This window comes from Bos indicus x Bos taurus, chromosome 10 (genome assembly GCF_003369695.1).
Source record: "Bos indicus x Bos taurus breed Angus x Brahman F1 hybrid chromosome 10, Bos_hybrid_MaternalHap_v2.0, whole genome shotgun sequence".
Taxonomy (NCBI): domain Eukaryota; kingdom Metazoa; phylum Chordata; class Mammalia; order Artiodactyla; family Bovidae; genus Bos; species Bos indicus x Bos taurus.
In genome coordinates, this window is record NC_040085.1 from 80801214 (window position 1) to 80819664 (window position 18451).

At 37.5% G+C, this 18451-nt stretch overlaps 1 protein-coding gene across 15 annotated transcripts in view; it reads left to right on the plus strand.

The window, feature by feature from the left end:
- TTLL5 (tubulin tyrosine ligase like 5) overlaps positions 1 to 18451 on the plus strand; it is a 317823-nt gene that overhangs the window by 82481 nt on the left and 216891 nt on the right. For 9 of the 15 annotated variants that reach the window (XM_027552476.1, XM_027552477.1, XM_027552475.1 and 6 more), the window contains 2 exons: positions 13045 to 13107; positions 18137 to 18175. In XM_027552476.1, coding sequence (XP_027408277.1) covers positions 13045 to 13107; positions 18137 to 18175 — 102 coding nt within the window. The remainder of the gene's footprint in view (positions 1 to 13044; positions 13108 to 18136; positions 18176 to 18451) is intronic. The other 6 variants (XM_027552486.1, XM_027552479.1, XM_027552480.1 and 3 more) reach the window with 1 other exon arrangement.

Sequence of the window (18451 nt, forward strand, 5' to 3'; positions counted from 1 at the left end):
TGTTATAGAGGACCCTTGATATAAGTCCTTTCCCAGATATTTTCATTGTGAATATTTTCTCCAAGTCTGTGGCTAGCCTTTTTGTTTATAACAGTGGCTTTCAAAATACAGAAGTTTTACATGTTAATGAAATCCAATTAACTAATTCTTTTTTAAGATTTTTGCATTTTGTGTTTTCTAAGGCTTTACCAACCCCAAGTTCACAAAGCCTTTTCTCTTTTGTTTTTTTCTAGAAGTTTTATAATTTTGGCTTTTATATTTAGGTCTATGATATGTATTGATTCAATTTTAGTGTATGGTGTGAGGTAAGGGTTGAAATTCCTTCCATATGGATATCCATTTGTTCCAGCACCATTTTTTGAAATTACCTTATTGAATTTAACTTGGCATCTTTGTTGAAAATTAATTGAAATATATATGTATCCATTTCTAGACTTTATTCTGTTTCACTGATCTATGTTTTTGTCTTACTATCTGTAGCTTTATACTAAGTCTTGAAATTAGGTAGTGTAAGTCTTCCAACTTTGTTCTTTTTCACAAGTATTTTGACTATTTTGTGTCCTTTGTATTTCCAAAGAAAGTTTAGAATTTTTTTGTCAGTTTCTATGCTGACTTTTGGTTGGCATTACCTTGAACATATAGATTAATATTGGGAACGTGGATATTTTAACAGTTACTGAATTTTCCAAATCCATAAACATGATATATCTCATTTCCCTATTTGTTTAGGACCTCTTTGCTTTCTTTCTCTTAGCAGTGTTTTATGGTTTTCAGTGTAAATCTTGAACACATTAAACTTATTGCTTAGTATTTCATGTACATGTTATTTTTAACAGCTTTGTTGAATTATAATTGATATACAATAAGATTTGCATATTCAAAGTGTACTATTTCATAAGGTAACATATGTATGTATAAATGCCTGAAACTACCCACCACAGTCAACACAGTGAACATATACATCACTCCCAACTATTTCTTTGTCCCCCTTGGTAATTCCTCTCTCCTGTTCTTCCTTTCCCTGCCCTACCTATTCCTGTCCCAGGTAGCTACCGATCTGCTTTCTGTCAATAAAGAGATATTTCCTTTTCCTAGGATTTCATATATGGAATTCTGTTGGTTGTCCTCTTACTTACTGATCTTTCTTTTTATCTGGCAAGATTATTTTTTGATCCATACATGTTATAGTATGTATCGGTGGTTTGATTTCCTTTTATTGTCGAGTGGCATTTTGTTAACAGGCATATATCAGAATTTGTTTATCCTCTCCTCTGTGGATTAACGTTTAGGTTCCTCCCAGTTTTTTGGTTATTGTAAAGAAAGGCTCTGTGAGCATCTGTATAGAAATTTTTGTATAAACGTGCTTTCGTTTCTCTTAGGTAAATGCTTACTTGTGGAATGACTGGATCATATCATTGCACATGTTTAACTTTTTTAAGAAACTGCCTTATGGTTTTACCATTTTGCATTCCTATCATAAATGTATGAGAGCTTCAGTCTGTCCACATCCTCATCACCAGTTGGTATGGCCAGTTTAATTTTAGCTCCTCTAAGAAAAGTGTAGTGATATCTCATGGTTTCACGTGCATTTTCCTAATGATTAGTGATGTTGAGCATGTCTTCATGTACTTATTTGCCATTTGATGACTAGATATTTTGCCCATTTTTAAAATGACTTTGTTTTCTTTTAATTGAGCTATGAGAGTTCTTTTTTTTTTGGATACAATTCCTTTATCAGATGTGTGCTTTGAGAAGATTTCCACCACCCCTCCCTCCGCCTCCTCCACCCCCCACCCCTGATACGTTGCTTGTCTTCTCAATCCTTTAAATAGTAGCTTTTGAGGAGTAGAGATTTTTAATTTTAAGTCCAATTTTTTTGTTTTAATTACTGTGCTTGGGCATCTAAGAAATTTTTGCCTATCTCAAGTTTTCTTCTAGATATAGTTTTAAGTTTTACATTTAAGTCTGTTCCATTTTGAGTTAATTTTTGTATATGGTACAAAAATTATGTACCATGTATATAAATGGATCATAGTTCTTTCTTCTTCCAGATGGATATCCAATAGTTTTTGCACCACTTTTTGAAAAGACTACCTTTTGTCCATTGAACCGTCTTCTCACTTTTGTGGAAAACTACTGTTTATTCTATTCCACTGATCTTTTTGTCTTTGTGCCAATACAGTACCACACTGTCTTGATTACTGTAGCTTTGTAAAAAATCTTGTTCTAACTTTGCTCTTTTTCCAGGTTGTTTTGGCTATTCTAGGTCATTTGCACTTCCATTTGGATTTTAGAATTAGTTTGTCAGTTTCTACGAAAAAGCCTGCTTGGGATTTTGATTGGCATTGTATTGGCTCTCTAGATCAGTTTGAAGAGAATTGACATCTTAACAATATTGAGTCTTCCAGCCCATGAACAAGGTATATTTGTCCATTTATTTAGGTCATCTTTAATTTTTCTCAGCAGTGTTTTGTGGTGTTCAGTGTTCAGATCTTTTACATTTTTTGTCAGATCTATTCCTAAGTATTTAATATGTTTTGATTCGATTATAACTGATTTTGTTTTTTTAATTTCAATGTCTGATTGTTTGTTGTTAGTATGTAGGAATATAGTTGACTTTTCCATATTGACTGGGGCTTCCCTGATAGCTCAGCTGGTAAAGAATCTGCCTGCAGTGCAGGAGACCCTGGTTCGATTCCTGGGTCTGGAAGATCCGCAGGAAAAGGGATAGTCTACCCACTCCAGTATTCTTGAGGTTCCCTTGTGGCTCAGCTTGGGAAGATCCCCTGGAGAATGGAAAACCTAACCACTCCAGTATTCTGGCCTGGAGAATCGCATGGACTGTGTAGTCCATGGGGTCGCAAAGAGCTGGACACGGCTGAACGACTTTCACTTTCACGTGTGTCCTGTAATCTTGCACTGCCCGGGGCTTCCCAGGTGGCGCTAGTGGTAAAGGACCTGCCTGTCAGTGTAGGAGATGTGAGAGATGAGGGTTTGATCCCTGGTTCGGAAAGCTCCCCTGGAGAAGGGCAATGGCAACCCACTCCAGTATTCTTGCCTGGAGAATCCCCTGGACAGAGGAGCCTGGCGGGCTACAGTCCATAGGCTACAGCCCATAGTCCATTGCACAGAGTCGGACACACGTGAAGCAGCTTAGCACGCATGCACACAATCTTGCTAGACTCACTTGTCAATTATTGAAGGTTTTTGGAGATTCCATAGGATCTCCTACCTAGTTGAAAATATTGTCTGTGAATAAAGACAGTTTTCCTTCTTTCTTTCCAATCTGGATATGTTTTATTGCTTTATTCTTGCTTGATTACATTGGCAAGAACCTCCAGCACAGTGTTGAGCAGGACCAGTGAGAGCAGACATCCCAGTCTGGTTTCTCTTCTTAGGGTAAGCATTCAGCCTTTCATTATTAAGTATGATGTTGCTGCTGCTGTTGCTGCTGCTAAGTCACTTCAGTCGTGTCCGACTCTGTGCGACCCAATAGACGGCAGCCCACCAGGCTCCCCTGTCCCTGGGATTCTCCAGGCAAGAACACCGGAGTGGGTAAGTATGATGTTAGTGTTAGGTTTTTCGTAGATGCGCTTCATCAGATTGAAGGAGTTCCCTTCTATTTCTCTTTTGCTAAGAGTTTTTATCAGAAATGGATGTTCAGTTCAGCTCACTTGACTTCAGTCGCTCAGTCGTGTCCGACTCTTTGTGACCCCATGAATCACAACACGCCAGGCCTCCCTATCCATCACCAACTCCCGGAGTTCACTCAGACTCACGTCCATCGAGTCAGTGATTCCGTCCAGCCATCTCATCCTCTGTCGTCCCCTTCTCCTCTTGCCCCCAATCCCTCCTAGCATCAGAGTCTTTTCCAATGAGTCAGCTCTTCGCATGAGGTGGCCAAAGTACTGGAGTTTCAGCTTTAGCATCATTCCTTCTAAAGAAATCCCAGGGCTGATCTCCTTCAGAATGGACTGGTTGGACCTCCTTGCAGTCCAAGGGACTCTCAAGAGTCTTCTCCAACACCACAGTTCAAAAGCATCAATTCTTTGGGCCTCAGCCTTCTTCACAGTCCAACTCTCACATCCATACATGACCACAGGAAAAACCATAGCCGTGACTAGATGAACCTTTGTTGGCAAAGTAATGTCTCTGCTTTTCAATATGCTATCTAGTTGGTCATAACTTTCCATCCAAGGAGTAATCGTCTTTTATTTTCATGGCTGCAGTCACCATCTGCAGTGATTTTGGAGCCCCCCAAAATAAAGTCTGACACTGTTTCCACTGTTTCCCCATCTATTTCCCATGAAGTGATGGGACCAGATGCCATGATCTTTGTTTTCTGAATGTTGAGCTTTAAGCCACCTTTTTCACTCTCCACTTTCACTTTCATCAAGAGGCTTTTTAGTTCCTCTTCACTTTCTGCCATAAGGGTGGTGTCATCTGCATATCTGAGGTTATTGATATTTCTCCCGGCAATCTTGATTCCAGCTTGTGTTTCTTCCAGTCCAGCGTTTCTCATGATGTACTCTGCATAGAAGTTAAATAAGCAGGGTGACAATATACAGCCTTGATGTACTCCCTTTCCTATTTGGAACCAGTCTGTTGTTCCATGTCCAGTTCTAACTGTTGCTTCCTGACCTGCATACAAATTTCTCAAGAGGCAGATCAGGTGGTCTGGTATTCCCATCTCTTTCATAATTTTCCACAGTTGATTATGATCCACACAGTCAAAGGCTTTGGCATAGTCAATAAAGCAGAAATAGATGATTTTCTGGAACTCTCTTGCTTTTTCCATGATCCAGTGGATGTTGGCAATTTGATCTCTGGTTCCTCTGCCTTTTCTAAAACCAGCTTGAACATCAGGAATTTCACGGTTGACATATTGCTGAAGCCTGGCTTGGAGAATTTTGAGCATTACTTTACTAGTGTGTGAGATGAGTGCAATTATGTGGTAATTTGAGCATTCTTTGGTATTGCCTTTCTTTGGGATTGGAATGAAAACTGACCTTTTCCAGTCCTGTGGCCACTGCTGAGTTTTCCAAATTTGCTGGCATATTGAGTGCAGCACTTTCATAGTACCATCTTTCAGGATATGAAATAGTTCAACTGGAATTCTATCACCTCCACTAGCTTTGTTCGTAGTGATGCTTTCTAAGGCCCACTTGACTTCACATTCCAGGATGTCTGGCTCTAGGTCAGTGATCACATCATCGTGATTATCTGGGTCGTGAAGATCTTTTTTGTACAGTTCTTCTGTGTATTCTTGCCACCTCTTCTTAATATCTTCTGCTTCTGTTAGGTCCATACCAATTCTGTCCTTTATCAAGCCCATCTTTGCATGAAATGTTCCCTTGGTATCTCTAATTTTCTTGAAAAGATCTCTAGTCTTTCCCATTCTGTTGTTTTCCTCTATTTCTTTGCATTGATCGCTGAAGAAGGCTTTCTTATCTCTTCTTGCTATTCTTTGGAACTCTGCATTCAAATGCTTATGTTTTTCCTTTTCTCCTTTGCTTTTCGCTTCTCTTCTTTTCACAGCTATTTGTAAAGCCTCCCCAGACAGCCATTTTGCTTTTCTGCATTTCTTTTCCATGGGGATGGTCTTGATCCCTGTCTCCTGTACACAATGTCATGAACCTCATTCCATAGTTCATCAGGCATTCTATCTATCAGATCTAGGCCCTTAAATCTATTTCTCACTTCCACTGTATAATCATAAGGGATTTGATTTAGGTCATACCTGAATGGTCTAGTGGTTTTCCCTACTTTCTTCAATTTCAGTCTGAATTTGGCAATAAGGAGTTCATGATCTGAGCCACAGTCAACTCCTGGTCTTGTTTTTGCTGACTGTATAGAGCTTCTCCACCTTTGGCTGCAAAGAATATAATCAATCTGATTTCAGTGTTGACCATCTGGTGATGTCCATGTATAGAGTCTTCTCTTGTGTTGTTGGAAGAGGGTGTTTGCTATGACCAGTGCATTTTCTTGCAAAACTCTATTAGTCTTTGCCCTGCTTCATTCCATATTCCAAGGCCAAATTTGCCTGTTACTCCAGGTGTTTCTTGACTTCCTACTTTTGCATTCCAGTCCCCTATAATGAAAAGGACATCTTTTTTGGGTGTTAGTTCTAAAAGGTCTTGTAGGTCTTCATAGAACCATTCAACTTCAGCTTCTTCAGCATTACTGGTTGGGGCATAGACTTGGATGACTGTGATATTGAATGGTTTGCCTTGGAAACGAACAGAGATCATTCTGTCTTTTTTGAGATTGCATCCAGGTACTGCATTTCGGACTCTTTTGTTGACCATGATGGCTACTCCATTTCTTCTGAGGGATTCCTGCCCGCAGTAGTAGATATAATGGTCATCTGAGTTAAATTCACCCATTCCAGTCCATTTCAGTTCGCTGATTCCTAGAATGTCGACATTCACTCTTGCCATCTCTTGTTTGACCTCTTCCAATTTGCCTTGATTCATGGACCTGACATTCCAGGTTCCTATGCAATATTGCTCTTTACAGCATCGCACCTTGCTTCTATCACCAGTCACATCCACAGCTGGATATTGTTTTTTCTTTGGCTCTATCCCTTCATTTTTTCTGGAGTTATTTCTCCACTGATCTCCAGTATATATTGGCCACCTACTGACCTGGGGAGTTTCTCTTTCAGTATCCTATCATTTTGCCTTTTCATACTGTTCATGGGGTTCTCAAGGCAAGAATACTGAAGTGGTTTGCCATTCCCTTCTCCAGTGGACCACATTCTGTCAGCTCTCTCTACCATGACCCGCCCATCTTGGGTTGCCCCACGGGCATGGCTTAGTTTCATTGAGTTAGACAAGGCTGTGGCAGACACACTGAAATGGATGTTATATTTTGCCAATTACTTTTTCTGCATCTCTTGACATAATAATATGTTTTTTCTCTTTTGGTTTTTTGATATAGTGAATTACATCCATTTTTTAATGTTAAACTCAGCATTGCTTTCCTGAAATAAACTCCATTTGGTCTGACATGTATCCTTTTTACAGACTATTGAATTTGATTTACTAAAATGAGATTTTTACATCTTTGTTCATAAGAGATACTGATCTGTGGTTTTATTATAATATATTTGGTTTCAGTATGAGGATAATGCTGGCCTCATAGAATAAGTTGGAGAGTGTTCTCATCTCTTCAATTTTCTGGAAGAATTTATGGAGAATTGGTATTTTTTACTTCTTGAATGTTTGGTACAATTCACTAGTGGAGCTATCTGGACCAGAAGTTCAATTTCAGTTTCTTTAACACATGCAGGGCTATTCAGATTATCTCTTTCTAGTTGAATGACCTTTGGTAGTTGGTATCTTTTTAAGCATTTGTCCATTTTATATATGTTGTGTTGGTAAGCACAAAATTATTCCTAATATTCACCTATCCTTTTAATATTGGTAGAATCTGCAGTGATGTTACTTCTCTCATTTCTGATATTGGTAATTTAATTCTTCTCTCTTTTTATCATATTCAGTCTGGCTAGAGGTTTATCAATTTCACTGATCTTCTAAGGGACCCAGTTTTTAGTTTCATTGTTTTCTATTTCTTATACATTGACTTCCTTCTAATATTGTTTCCTTTCTTTAACTTACTAGGGGACTTCATTTGCTTTTTTTCCCCCCTAGTTTCTCTAGATAGAAGCTGATGTCATTGATTTGAGACCTTTCTTCTTTTCTGTATGTGTTTAAGCGCTATAAATTTCCTACCAAGTACTGTTTTTGCAGAGTCCCATATATTTTGATTGTTGTATTTTTTGTTTTTATTCTGTCTTTGGCCTATGGACTATTTAGAAATGCGTTATTTAGTTTTCAGATATTTGGATTTTTTTCTAGAGATTTTTCTGTTAATGATTTCCAATTTACTTCTTTTGTACTCAGAAAATGTACTTTGTGTAAGCTGAATCTTTTAAAATGTACTGAGACTTGTTTTATGGTTCAGATGACTTGTCCTAGAGTCGGACATGACTGAAGCGACGCAGCAGCAGCAGCAGCAGCAGCAGCAGCAGCAGCAAACATAACATGTCCATTGAAAAGAATATACATCCTGCTATTTATTGTTGGGTGGGGTGTTCTATAAATGTCTGTTAGTCAAAGTATTGGACAGTTCATATGTTCTCTATTTTACTAATTTTATCAGTCATCAAGAGTGTATGTTGAAATCTCCCATTGTAATTGAGACCTTGTCAGTTTCTCCTTTTGGTTCTGTCAGTTTTGCTTCTCATGGATTTTGGAACTCTGTCATTAGGTCCCTCTGCAATAGATTGGTTATGTCTTCTTCATAAATTGACTTATTTACTGCCATGAAATGTCCCTGTTTATCTTTGATAATGCTGTTTGTCCACAAGTCTGTTTGTCTGCTTAATATACTTGCTTTAGCTTTCTTTTTTTTTTAAGTTGTGTAGTATAATGATTTGACTTACATCATGGAATGATTATCACAGTAAGTTTAATGAACATCCATCAGCTCATAGCACACAAAGTTAAACAGAGAAGAACTAAAAGTAAAACTAAAGAACTCTTAGGATTTAGTCTCTTAACAATTTTTATCTATAGCATATAGAAGTATTAATTCTTTTTTACATGTTGTACATTATAACCCTAGTACTTCCTTATCTTGTAACTGGAAACTTGTACCTTTTGACTGTCTTCACCAGTTTCTCCTCCCCTCACCTTTACCCATTCCAACTTTCTTACGACTAGTGTTTGCATGCCGTATCTTTTTTGTGTGTGTGTGTGTTACTTTTAATCTCTCTGCGTCTTTATAGTTAAAGTAGATTACTGTCAAAAAAAGGAAGTCCTGCCATTGTGGCAACCTGGATGAACCTTAAGGAATAATGCTAGCTGAAATAAACCAGAACAGCAGATATTGTATAATCTCACTCATATGTGGAATCTTGATTGGAAAAAAAAAAAAGTAGAACTGATAGAAACAAAGAGTAGACTGATAGTTGCCATGGACTGGTATGGGGAAATGGGAAATGTTGATCAAAGGGTACAAATCAGTGTTAAGATGAATAGACTCTGGGAATCTAATGTACAGCATGATGATGTGATTGGATTTAATGTGCCACATTACTGTCTGTTTTCTTTTTGTCTAATGTGTTCTTTATTCCCTTTTTTTTCCCTCCTGTCTTTTTTGGATTAATTCATTCCTTCTGCTTCTTTGTTGTGCTTTTTAAAAGTGTGGTTGCTCTAGGGTGACAATATACATCTTTTACTTACCACAGGGCACCTTGAAATAATGTTATATTATTTCATGTATAATTTAGGGATTTTACAACCTGTATACCTCCATTCTTCCCTCCTGTCCTTTGGGCTGTGGTTGTCATGCATTTTATTTCTATTTAAGTTTTAAATACCATAGTGCTTTGGTTATTTTTGCTTTGAACAGTTTAAGGAAATATAAATAGGAGGGAAAGTCTCATAATTATGCATTTACTATCGTTTCCATTGCTCTTCTTTCTTTTATGTTGATCATGTTTTTATCTGACATTTTCTTCCATCTGAAGAACTTTTAGGCTTTATTTTAGTGCAATCAATTCTCTCAAGTGTTGTTTATCTGAAAGTCTATCTTATATTTTCAATTTTGAAAGATTTTTTTCATTGGTTTTAGAGTTCTGGGCTGGCACTTATCCCCTGATACTTTAAAAGTGTTGTTCTGTTGTCTTTTGGCTTGCAGTTTTCTGATTAGAAGCATGCAGTAATTTTTTCCTTGTTCTTTGGTGCATAATGTGGCTCTTTTTCTCAGCCTGCTTTTTAGATTATCTCTTGATAACTGATTCTCAACAATGTGATTATGATATATGCCTTGGTGTCATTTTCTTCATGCTTCTTCTGCTTTAGATTCATTGAGTTTCTTGGTCTATGGAGTTATATATAGTTTTCCTCAAATTCGGAAAACTTTTGGCAGTTATTTCCTCAAATTTTTTGTTTGTTTATTTGCTTTTTCCATTTCCCTCCTCTCCTTTCAGTACTATTGTTACATGGCTCTGTTCATTTTTTTATATTCTTTTTCTTTCTTCATTTTGGATGGTTGGTTCTCATTTTATTCATCTTTGAAGGAATTAAATCATCTGCAGTGTTAAATCTTCTATTAATTCTAATCAATGAAGTGTTCATTTCACGTATTTTATTTTTACCTTTAGGACCACCATCTGTTTCTCTTTATATCTTCTTTTTCTCTTTTGAAAAATTATTTTCATGATTTCCTTTAGACTCATGTGCATATATTATGTTTATAATAGCTGTTGTAAAATCTTGTTCTATTATCTCTGTCATTTCTGAGTCTGTTTCTACTGACTGATTTTCCTTTTGTCAATGAGTTGTATTTTTTCTGTTTCTGCGGATATACAGTGATTCTTTTAAAACTGAATGTTGTAATTGCACATTGTAAATGTTGTATGGTTGTGTTTGGATTTTATTGCTTCTTTAAAGCCTGTTGAAAGTTTTTTTTAGGCTAGAGACTTAAGTTACTTGTAGATCAGCTTAATCTTTTTCAGGCTCATTTAAACGTGTTTTTATGGTTTGTTTAGAATAGCTTTTTGTCTAGGTCTAGGATAATTCCACTACTGAAGACTCTTTGGGGGTGTCTGTTAAATGACCCCCATGTTCAGTGAGATCTCTCCATTCTGGCTGGTGGGAACTCAGATCAATTGGCAGCCTTGTATGTGCAAAGTATTCAGCTTACACTTTCTCCTTAATTTCTTTACTCTGACAGTTGCTCCTTGCACAGCCTGTGCACTTTTTCACCCTGTGCCTGAGTAGATCTGAATTCATCCAAAGATTCAAAGGGTCCTTTGTGATGATTTTTTGGTTTGTTTTGATTTCTTCTTATGTATAGCTTCTTCCTTTCCAGGACATTGCTCTGAAAATTCTAGCACTTCTAGAACTATGATCTCTGTCTTGTCAACACAGAGACTCTTGGATTTTCCTTGAATTCCTTCTCTTTGCGTGTTGTCTGGAATTGCCTCTGGTAGGAAGGTGGCACAGTCGGGGGCTCCCTTCATCTATCTCCCCTTTCAGGTATCACAGTCCTGCGCTGCCTATTGTTTCATATGTGCAAACAGCTGTTTCATGTATTTATGCACTTTTCTAGCTGTTAATGGTGAAAGAGCAAGTCTTACGGCAGTTATCATCTTATATGTAGAAACAGAATTCTGTTGTTTAGTTTGTATTGCTTTTGAACTTTTTCTTTTAAAAATGGCATGCTTTATGTATTCTTCCTTTTTTCATTCAATATTATATTATTAAGTTTTATTTTGTTACATGTAGCTTTTGAATTCATTTATTGTTTTTCAGTGCTTTATTATATTCTTCTATGACTTTATATTGCTGTTAAATTTCCCATTCTCTTTTTGATGGTATTTGACAACTTCCTGGTCTTTTTGCTGTTAAAGACAGCTGTGCTGTAAATATTATAATGTGTGTTTCCTGGGTATATCTATGAATGGAATGTATCTAGAGCAATAAGATAAGTGAATGTTCAACTTTAAAAGATAATGCTAAAAAAAGAAGGTAATGCTCAACTGTTTTCTGAGAAAAGTGAAAGAGAGCACCAAGAATTTTAAACTAATTGAGTTACCTTCATGTAGCATGGAAAAGATGCACTTATCTGCTAACAAATATTCCTTTTTTATTAATGTATGCTTATTGAATATCAACAAGTATTTAGCGGTATGCTTGGTGCTTTGAGTGTGAAACACGTGTTAGTTGGGATCTCTGTTCTTTGAGAGTTAGCAGCATGATTAGAGAGAATTTATTTATACATGTAATAGAAATAGCTCATATTTGTATTGCTCCTTGTAATTATAATGTACTTTATACACATCTTCCTGGTGGCTCAGATAGTAAAGAATCTGCCTGCAATGCAGGAGACCCAGGTTCAATCCCTGGGTCAGGAAGATCCCCTGGAGAAGAAAATGGCAACCCACTCCAGTACTCTTGCCTGGAGAACACCATGGACAGAAGAGCCTAGCGGGCTACAGTCCATGGGGTCTTAAAGATTCAGACACGACTGAGTGACTAACAGTCACTCACTTATACACATCATTGTTATTCCCATTTTAATGATAAGGAAAATAAGGCTCAGTAAAGTAATGTGACTTGTCCACTATCACACAGTGAGACTTGATGCAGGTGTTTTGACTCCAGATCCTAGTTTTCCCTGCTGCATCATGCTGCTTTCCAAGAAGAGAAAGTTATTCTACGAGACAGCATATGACAGGTCCCTCTGGCATGCAGTGAAGGCGAAGGAAGAAGGCCAGAACAAGGGAACCTCTGTAGACTTGCAGCAGTCCTCTCAGGGAAGGCTTCTTGTAGCATAGTGGACTTGAGCTGCTTCTTGAAGGGTGGATTATGGATAAGTAAAGAGGGTGTGAGGAGAAGGTGTCCAGACAGAGGCAAAAGTGTCAGTGGGAGGTGTGGTATGAGAGGGTTATAGGAGACCTGTCTGGACTTTAGGACCCCTGTTGGGGAACTGTAAGGAGAAAGGGTGAATGAACGGATGGTATAGATGACCCAGGTTTTGAAATCTTGAAAGAGAAAGTGTATGCCTCTTGCAGTTGGCATCACGGAGCCATTGAAGCCTCTGGAGAAATAAGATGATGGAAACAATCTGTCAGTATTTTCATGCCCTTTATGCATCTTCCATTCCAGCTTCATTTGACCTCTTTTCTAGCTATCTGTGATTTTTGGTGGTGGTTTCATTTTTGTTTTCCGGTTTTATTTTCTGAATTTAGTATACAAGCTTTTATTAATCCAAGAAATCCTGCCTTTTCTTCCTTTTTATTTTCGTATTATTAAGTCATCTATATTCTTTTCTTTTATTGTATTTTCTGCTATTCTAGTTTTTTTATCATTTTAGTTTGAGCAAATAGCTCCTCCTTTGTCACGTTAGAGACTATATATATATTTTTAGAAAACCTGTCACTTTTGTGCTTGACTTGTGTTTTATTTCTATATTTTTCCTCTTCAGTTAAGCTTTAAGAAATAACCAGTTCCTATCTTTGTCTTTTAGGTCCTACCTTGAACACAAGACCTCCATGAACTATATGCTGGCAACACGTCTCTTTCAAGACAGGTGGAGATTTGCTAATCTTATAAATTTAGTAGGACTAGATCATAAAATTAACAGAAAGTAAATGCAAACAAAGAAAAGAGGTTTTATGAAACTCTTCAGGAATATTTGATAGAAAGAGCTTTATGGAAAACACAACATAAAACCTCATTTTTTTTAGAACTCATTAACTCTCAGCACTTTGTAATATTTCTAGACGCTACAGATTAAACCGTAAAGACCTTAACACATATCCTAAAATTTTTCCTCCTTAAAGGAAGGCCCTTTCTCAGTGCCTTTTTGCTTTAGACACACTTATCACAGACATGATTATCTGTCTTTCTAGACTAGACGAGACTAAAAGGATCAGATTAGAAAAGCTACAGGAGAGGTAATTCACAAAATAAATACAGTGAGAGTTGTAAGAAATGACAACTGATAACCTCAGTACAAGGGGAAATAGGGCAGAAATGATGGAAAACAGACGCCGGAATTCAAATAGCACAGCAGTCAGGGACTCCTTAGTCCCACATACTTCTGTTGCCCCCGAGACATAAACTGCATTGCAGTACAGTTCAGTAATTGACCAACAAGGAACCTTAGGTATTTAAAGAAGTCTGTATTATTTTCAAGGTATGTATGCTTTTTATGTGGAATTCTTAAAAAGAGATATCCCGATTTCAGCCACTTCTTGTGATTTCATTATCCATCATCAGAAACTGTATGGGATTTCCAGTTTCTCTCTGTAAATTTGTGGTTATTACCATTGATTAAGTAATTACACTGTGTAGCTTCCAGTGAAAAAGATATTGAGATTTACTTGGACTATGTAGAAACTCAGTTCTTTATATATAACCTGCTCCCAGTTCCCTACCTGCTACCTCCTCCCTGGAAATTTTTACAAGCCTTCTTTATTGTTCCGGTTCAGACACTATACTAAGATTTGTTCTGGTGTGTTACTTTTCAGTATTTTGCTTTTGCAGTGGATGAATCCTTTCAGTCTGAAGGTTTCAGTCTCTTAAACTGTGGGAAATATTCCCCGTATCCTGTCTTTCCTGGGGACCTTCTGTTAGATGAAATTTGGATCTTGTGCTATATCCTCCATATTTCTTTACTTTTTTCTCATAATTTTGGTCTCATGGTCTCTTAGCCTTAAATTCTTGGAGCTTTTTTGAACTTTGTCTTCTAAAAATTCTAAATTGATCTTTAGCCTTACCTATCTTGTTACTCAGTACCAGCACTGCAAGAGGATTGTTTGATCTACTTCTTTTTATTTTGGCAGGTACGATTTTAACATCCAACAACTGCTTTTGCTTTCTGACTAGTTTTCATAGTTTATGGATGTAATATTAAATTGGTTGTGGTACCAGTTCCAACGTGGAGGAGGTAGGAGTTTCCCCTACAGCACCAGGCAATTGCAACATGTTCAGTTCTGACACTATCTACCTGGAAATCAGCGTCAGATTCCAGGTTAATGGTCCAGTCCTACAAGAGTCTACCCCGCCCACCACAATCCCCCCACCTTACTTTAGATGCTAATCACAGCCCAGGTTGTTACCTTTATTTCTGACCTACTGGCTGCATATAAGAGATTTCCATGACCCCTTCTGTGGGGGGGGATATTCAGAAGAATATTCAACTCATTGGATCACCAGTTTATTATAAAAAGGTATATATAACTCATGATGGGAAAGCCAGATGGGAAAGATGGGAAAGACACTTAGGGCCCTCTCCAGGCGCACCATTCTCCCCACTTCTCCACAAGCTCAGCAACTTGGAAGCTCTCTGAACCCCATACTTCCAGGTTTTTATGGGGGCCGCATGACATAAGTGTGATTGGTTAAATCATCGACTGTTGGTAATTGAACTCTATCTCTAGCCCCTCTCCCCTCCCAGAAAGTCAGGGGGATGAGACTGAAAGCTTCAACCCTCTCATCACAGGGTTGATTCCTCTGGTGACCAGCCCCCATCCTGAAGTGATCCAAGGACTTTCTAAAAGTCACCTCATTAGCATGACAAACGATGCCTTTACCACTCATCACTTAGACATTTTAAGGGTTTTAGGAGCTCTGTGCCAGAAACAGGGATGAAAACCAAGTAAGTATATATATTTCTCACTATAAATCACAGTGTTACAAATATGTTTTTTTTAATCTCTCTAGCATAATTATTGAAAGTTCTTTTCTGTTTTTTGCACTATTTTGAATTCTTCTGGATTATTTCTCCTTGTTTATCTCATTCTTTCTAGTTTATGCTCTTATATTTCCTGCAACATCTGGTGATTTCTAATTGTCCAGTCATATTTATAAGTAATGGACTGTTTGTTTAGGATTGGTAATTTGCCTGAGTTTCCTTAAAGGTTGTGTCAGTCTGTTTGTGAACTGACATAGAGTCTATGCTTGGGGCTTGATTGCTCTGTAATTGAGCTTCTTATGAGGGAGAAGAAAGGTAGAACAGGCAATCTGGAAGCCACTACCAAAATTAGGAAGCATTCTTTCTGGGGCAAGCAAAACAGTGAAAACACTTGAGGTATAATAACATACGTGCTTTTTTCATTAACACATTCAATAATGTGTTAATAGTAGTAGGCCTAGCAGTGGGACTAATAACCACCATAGTTTAAAAAGTGTGGGAAGTGTTGGCAATATTTTGAGACCCCTGGAACAACTCTAAAGTAACATGAAAAAATTGTGTTATTTCTTTTGGTAACAAAATTGCACTTACACAACTACGGATGATCCCCTACATGTATATGATGCTGAATTTCTTTTAGAGGATTAATTTTGTTTTTTTTCCCATCCAAATTGATATCTTCCTTGACTTCTTTCTTTAGGCTCTAGTAGCAACTCCTGCTTATAAAGCATTCTAAAAACTGTGATTCAAAAAACATGAATTTCTGTTTAGCAAAGAAAGGCCCTTATGATTTACTCTTCCTACCTTTTTAGCCTAATCTCCGCTTTTCAGTACCAACCCATGGCCAATTAGACCATATCTACTGCTCTTTCATGCCTCCTTATCCTTACATTCCATTGGAATTCCCATACATTCCCTTGGAGTGGCCTTCAGTTTACCCTGAATTCTTTTTCTAGCTATGTCATTCATCCTCTTACCCAGGCTAGAAGGAAGTTCTCCCAGCCTTTCTTATCCCTCCATCGGATTTAGATCGCCATATTGTACATATTGTATTATAATTGCCAGTTAGTACTAACTACTCTTGTCTACTTTCAAGTTGGCCTTTAAGAGTAGATACTTGGTTATATTCCTCTTTAACGGTATCAAAACCTATCATGAAGCAGGCACACACACAAACATGCGTTAAAAAAATTAAATTATGTTTGTTGCAAGCCTTACATCTTCCATTAAATCTGTTCTCTTCAATCTGAATTCATGTTTTCTCTTTTGCAAATCCTACTGTATTATTGTCAGAACTACTTTCAAACTAATTCTCTAATCATTTCATTTCATAATTGGTTCATTTTGCATGCCTTCCCTGCCCTCCCCCTTCATGCTCCACTCACCCATCCTGCCCTGGCAAACAGTGTCTTACCTGCTGTCTCATGGCACGACAGTAGTTTTAAATCTGGCTGTATTTTAGCAACATCATATTTGTGCTACATGTGTGTGCTAGTCCGTTTCAGTCGTGTCCGACTCTTTGCAACCCCATGGACTGTAGCCCACCAAGCTCCTCTGTCCCTCGGATTCTCCAGGCAAGAATACTGGAATGGGTTGCCATGCCCTTTTCCAGGGGATCTTCCTGACTCAGGGATTGAACCTGTGTCTCCTACAGCTCCTGCATTGCAGATGGACTGCTGAGCCACGGAGGGAAGCCCATTTGTGCCCTAGCCAATCCCAAACTGAAGTCTGTACTTATTAAAAAGCCACCCCGGTGACTGTCATGTGAATGCACGATTGCAAATTACAGAGAAAAACCATTATCTGATTTTAAAAAGTTAAAATAATTTTGAGACTTTCTGATAATAAGTTGACAGTATTAGGACACTGGCACAAATAGAAGACATGGGGAGGAAAGGATAAAATGTTTTGGTGGAGACAGATTTTTCAGATGATTTTTTTCTGTAGATAGAGTATCTTGATATTGATTGCATCTGTCTCTTTTTTAAAAGATCAATACCATAGGTTACATGTTGTATGATTGCATTTATATAACCATTGTGAAATGATACAATTTTAGCATGGAGAACAGATGAAGCCAGAAGTTAGGTAAAAAGTGTGTGCTTATAAAACGGCAACATACGGGATCCAGTGGTGATGGGGTTGTTCAGTATCTTGTCTGTGGATACATGAACCTACACAGTGATAAAATTGTACCAAACTAAATATACACATTCATAAATGAGTACAAGTAAAGCTGGGGAAATTTTTTTAAAAGTGTGTCAAGTGAAAGGAAATTGAATGACAAACAGAAGCCAGTTTAAATGTGAATGGTACTTCCTGTGGTTAGAGCCCAACTCTAGTTTAGAAACAATGAGGAACATCTCTTTTTTTAAGGAGATTTTTTTTTAATTGTGGAAAATCTATTTATCATGAGCATCTTTTTTGAACCCCCATGAGAACTGAGATGGACTTCCTTCCCTAATATAGTTCAGTGTAAGTAGAAAGAGTCCTGAAGTCTGAGACCAAAGTTGTGGGCTCAGATTTAAACTGTTTAAAGCTCTGACATTGAGCTTGTCACCAAATGGTCTTATCCTGCTCATTTTTATAAACAGGGCTCATATGATTATTGTGAACAGTAAGTGTGATTAGATTTGTGGCTATATGTACAAATGCAAGTAATTGTTAGAATTTTTCTCTATAATTCATTTGTCCTCTATCTTTTGTTTTTTTATTGATCTTCCCTAAAGGTTATGGTACTCTGTTCTTTTCTGAGCATGTTCTCGATTCATCTCTCTGCTTCTACCCCAAGATGCCTTCCCTGGCATAATTCCATGTTGAAGCTCTGTAGTATAAATCTCAGGAGTGTGTGTGTGTGTGTGAATTCAGGAGAGAGTATCTGTGTAGTGCTCTAACCCACTTGTCCTTTCTACTCCTGTAGGGGAAACCCAAGAAGAAGCTTATTGACAGGAAGAACACGGTAACTGATTTTTAAAAGTTGAGAAATTCTTTCCCTGTGCATAATATGTGGCCATGCACAGACTAAGCATGATACTTTACATAACCATTTTCAGTATTGAAGCACTATTCTGTGGCAAACTTTTTACAAACTAAGTTTGGGATTTATATTTTTTAACTACAAATATATCATTTCAATGATAGTAGTTGTGTTTGGCTATGTGAGAGAGCCCAAAGTCTTCGTGAGATTTCAAGATCAATCTCAGGCTAAATTCAAAGACAAGGTTATGTTTTGGCC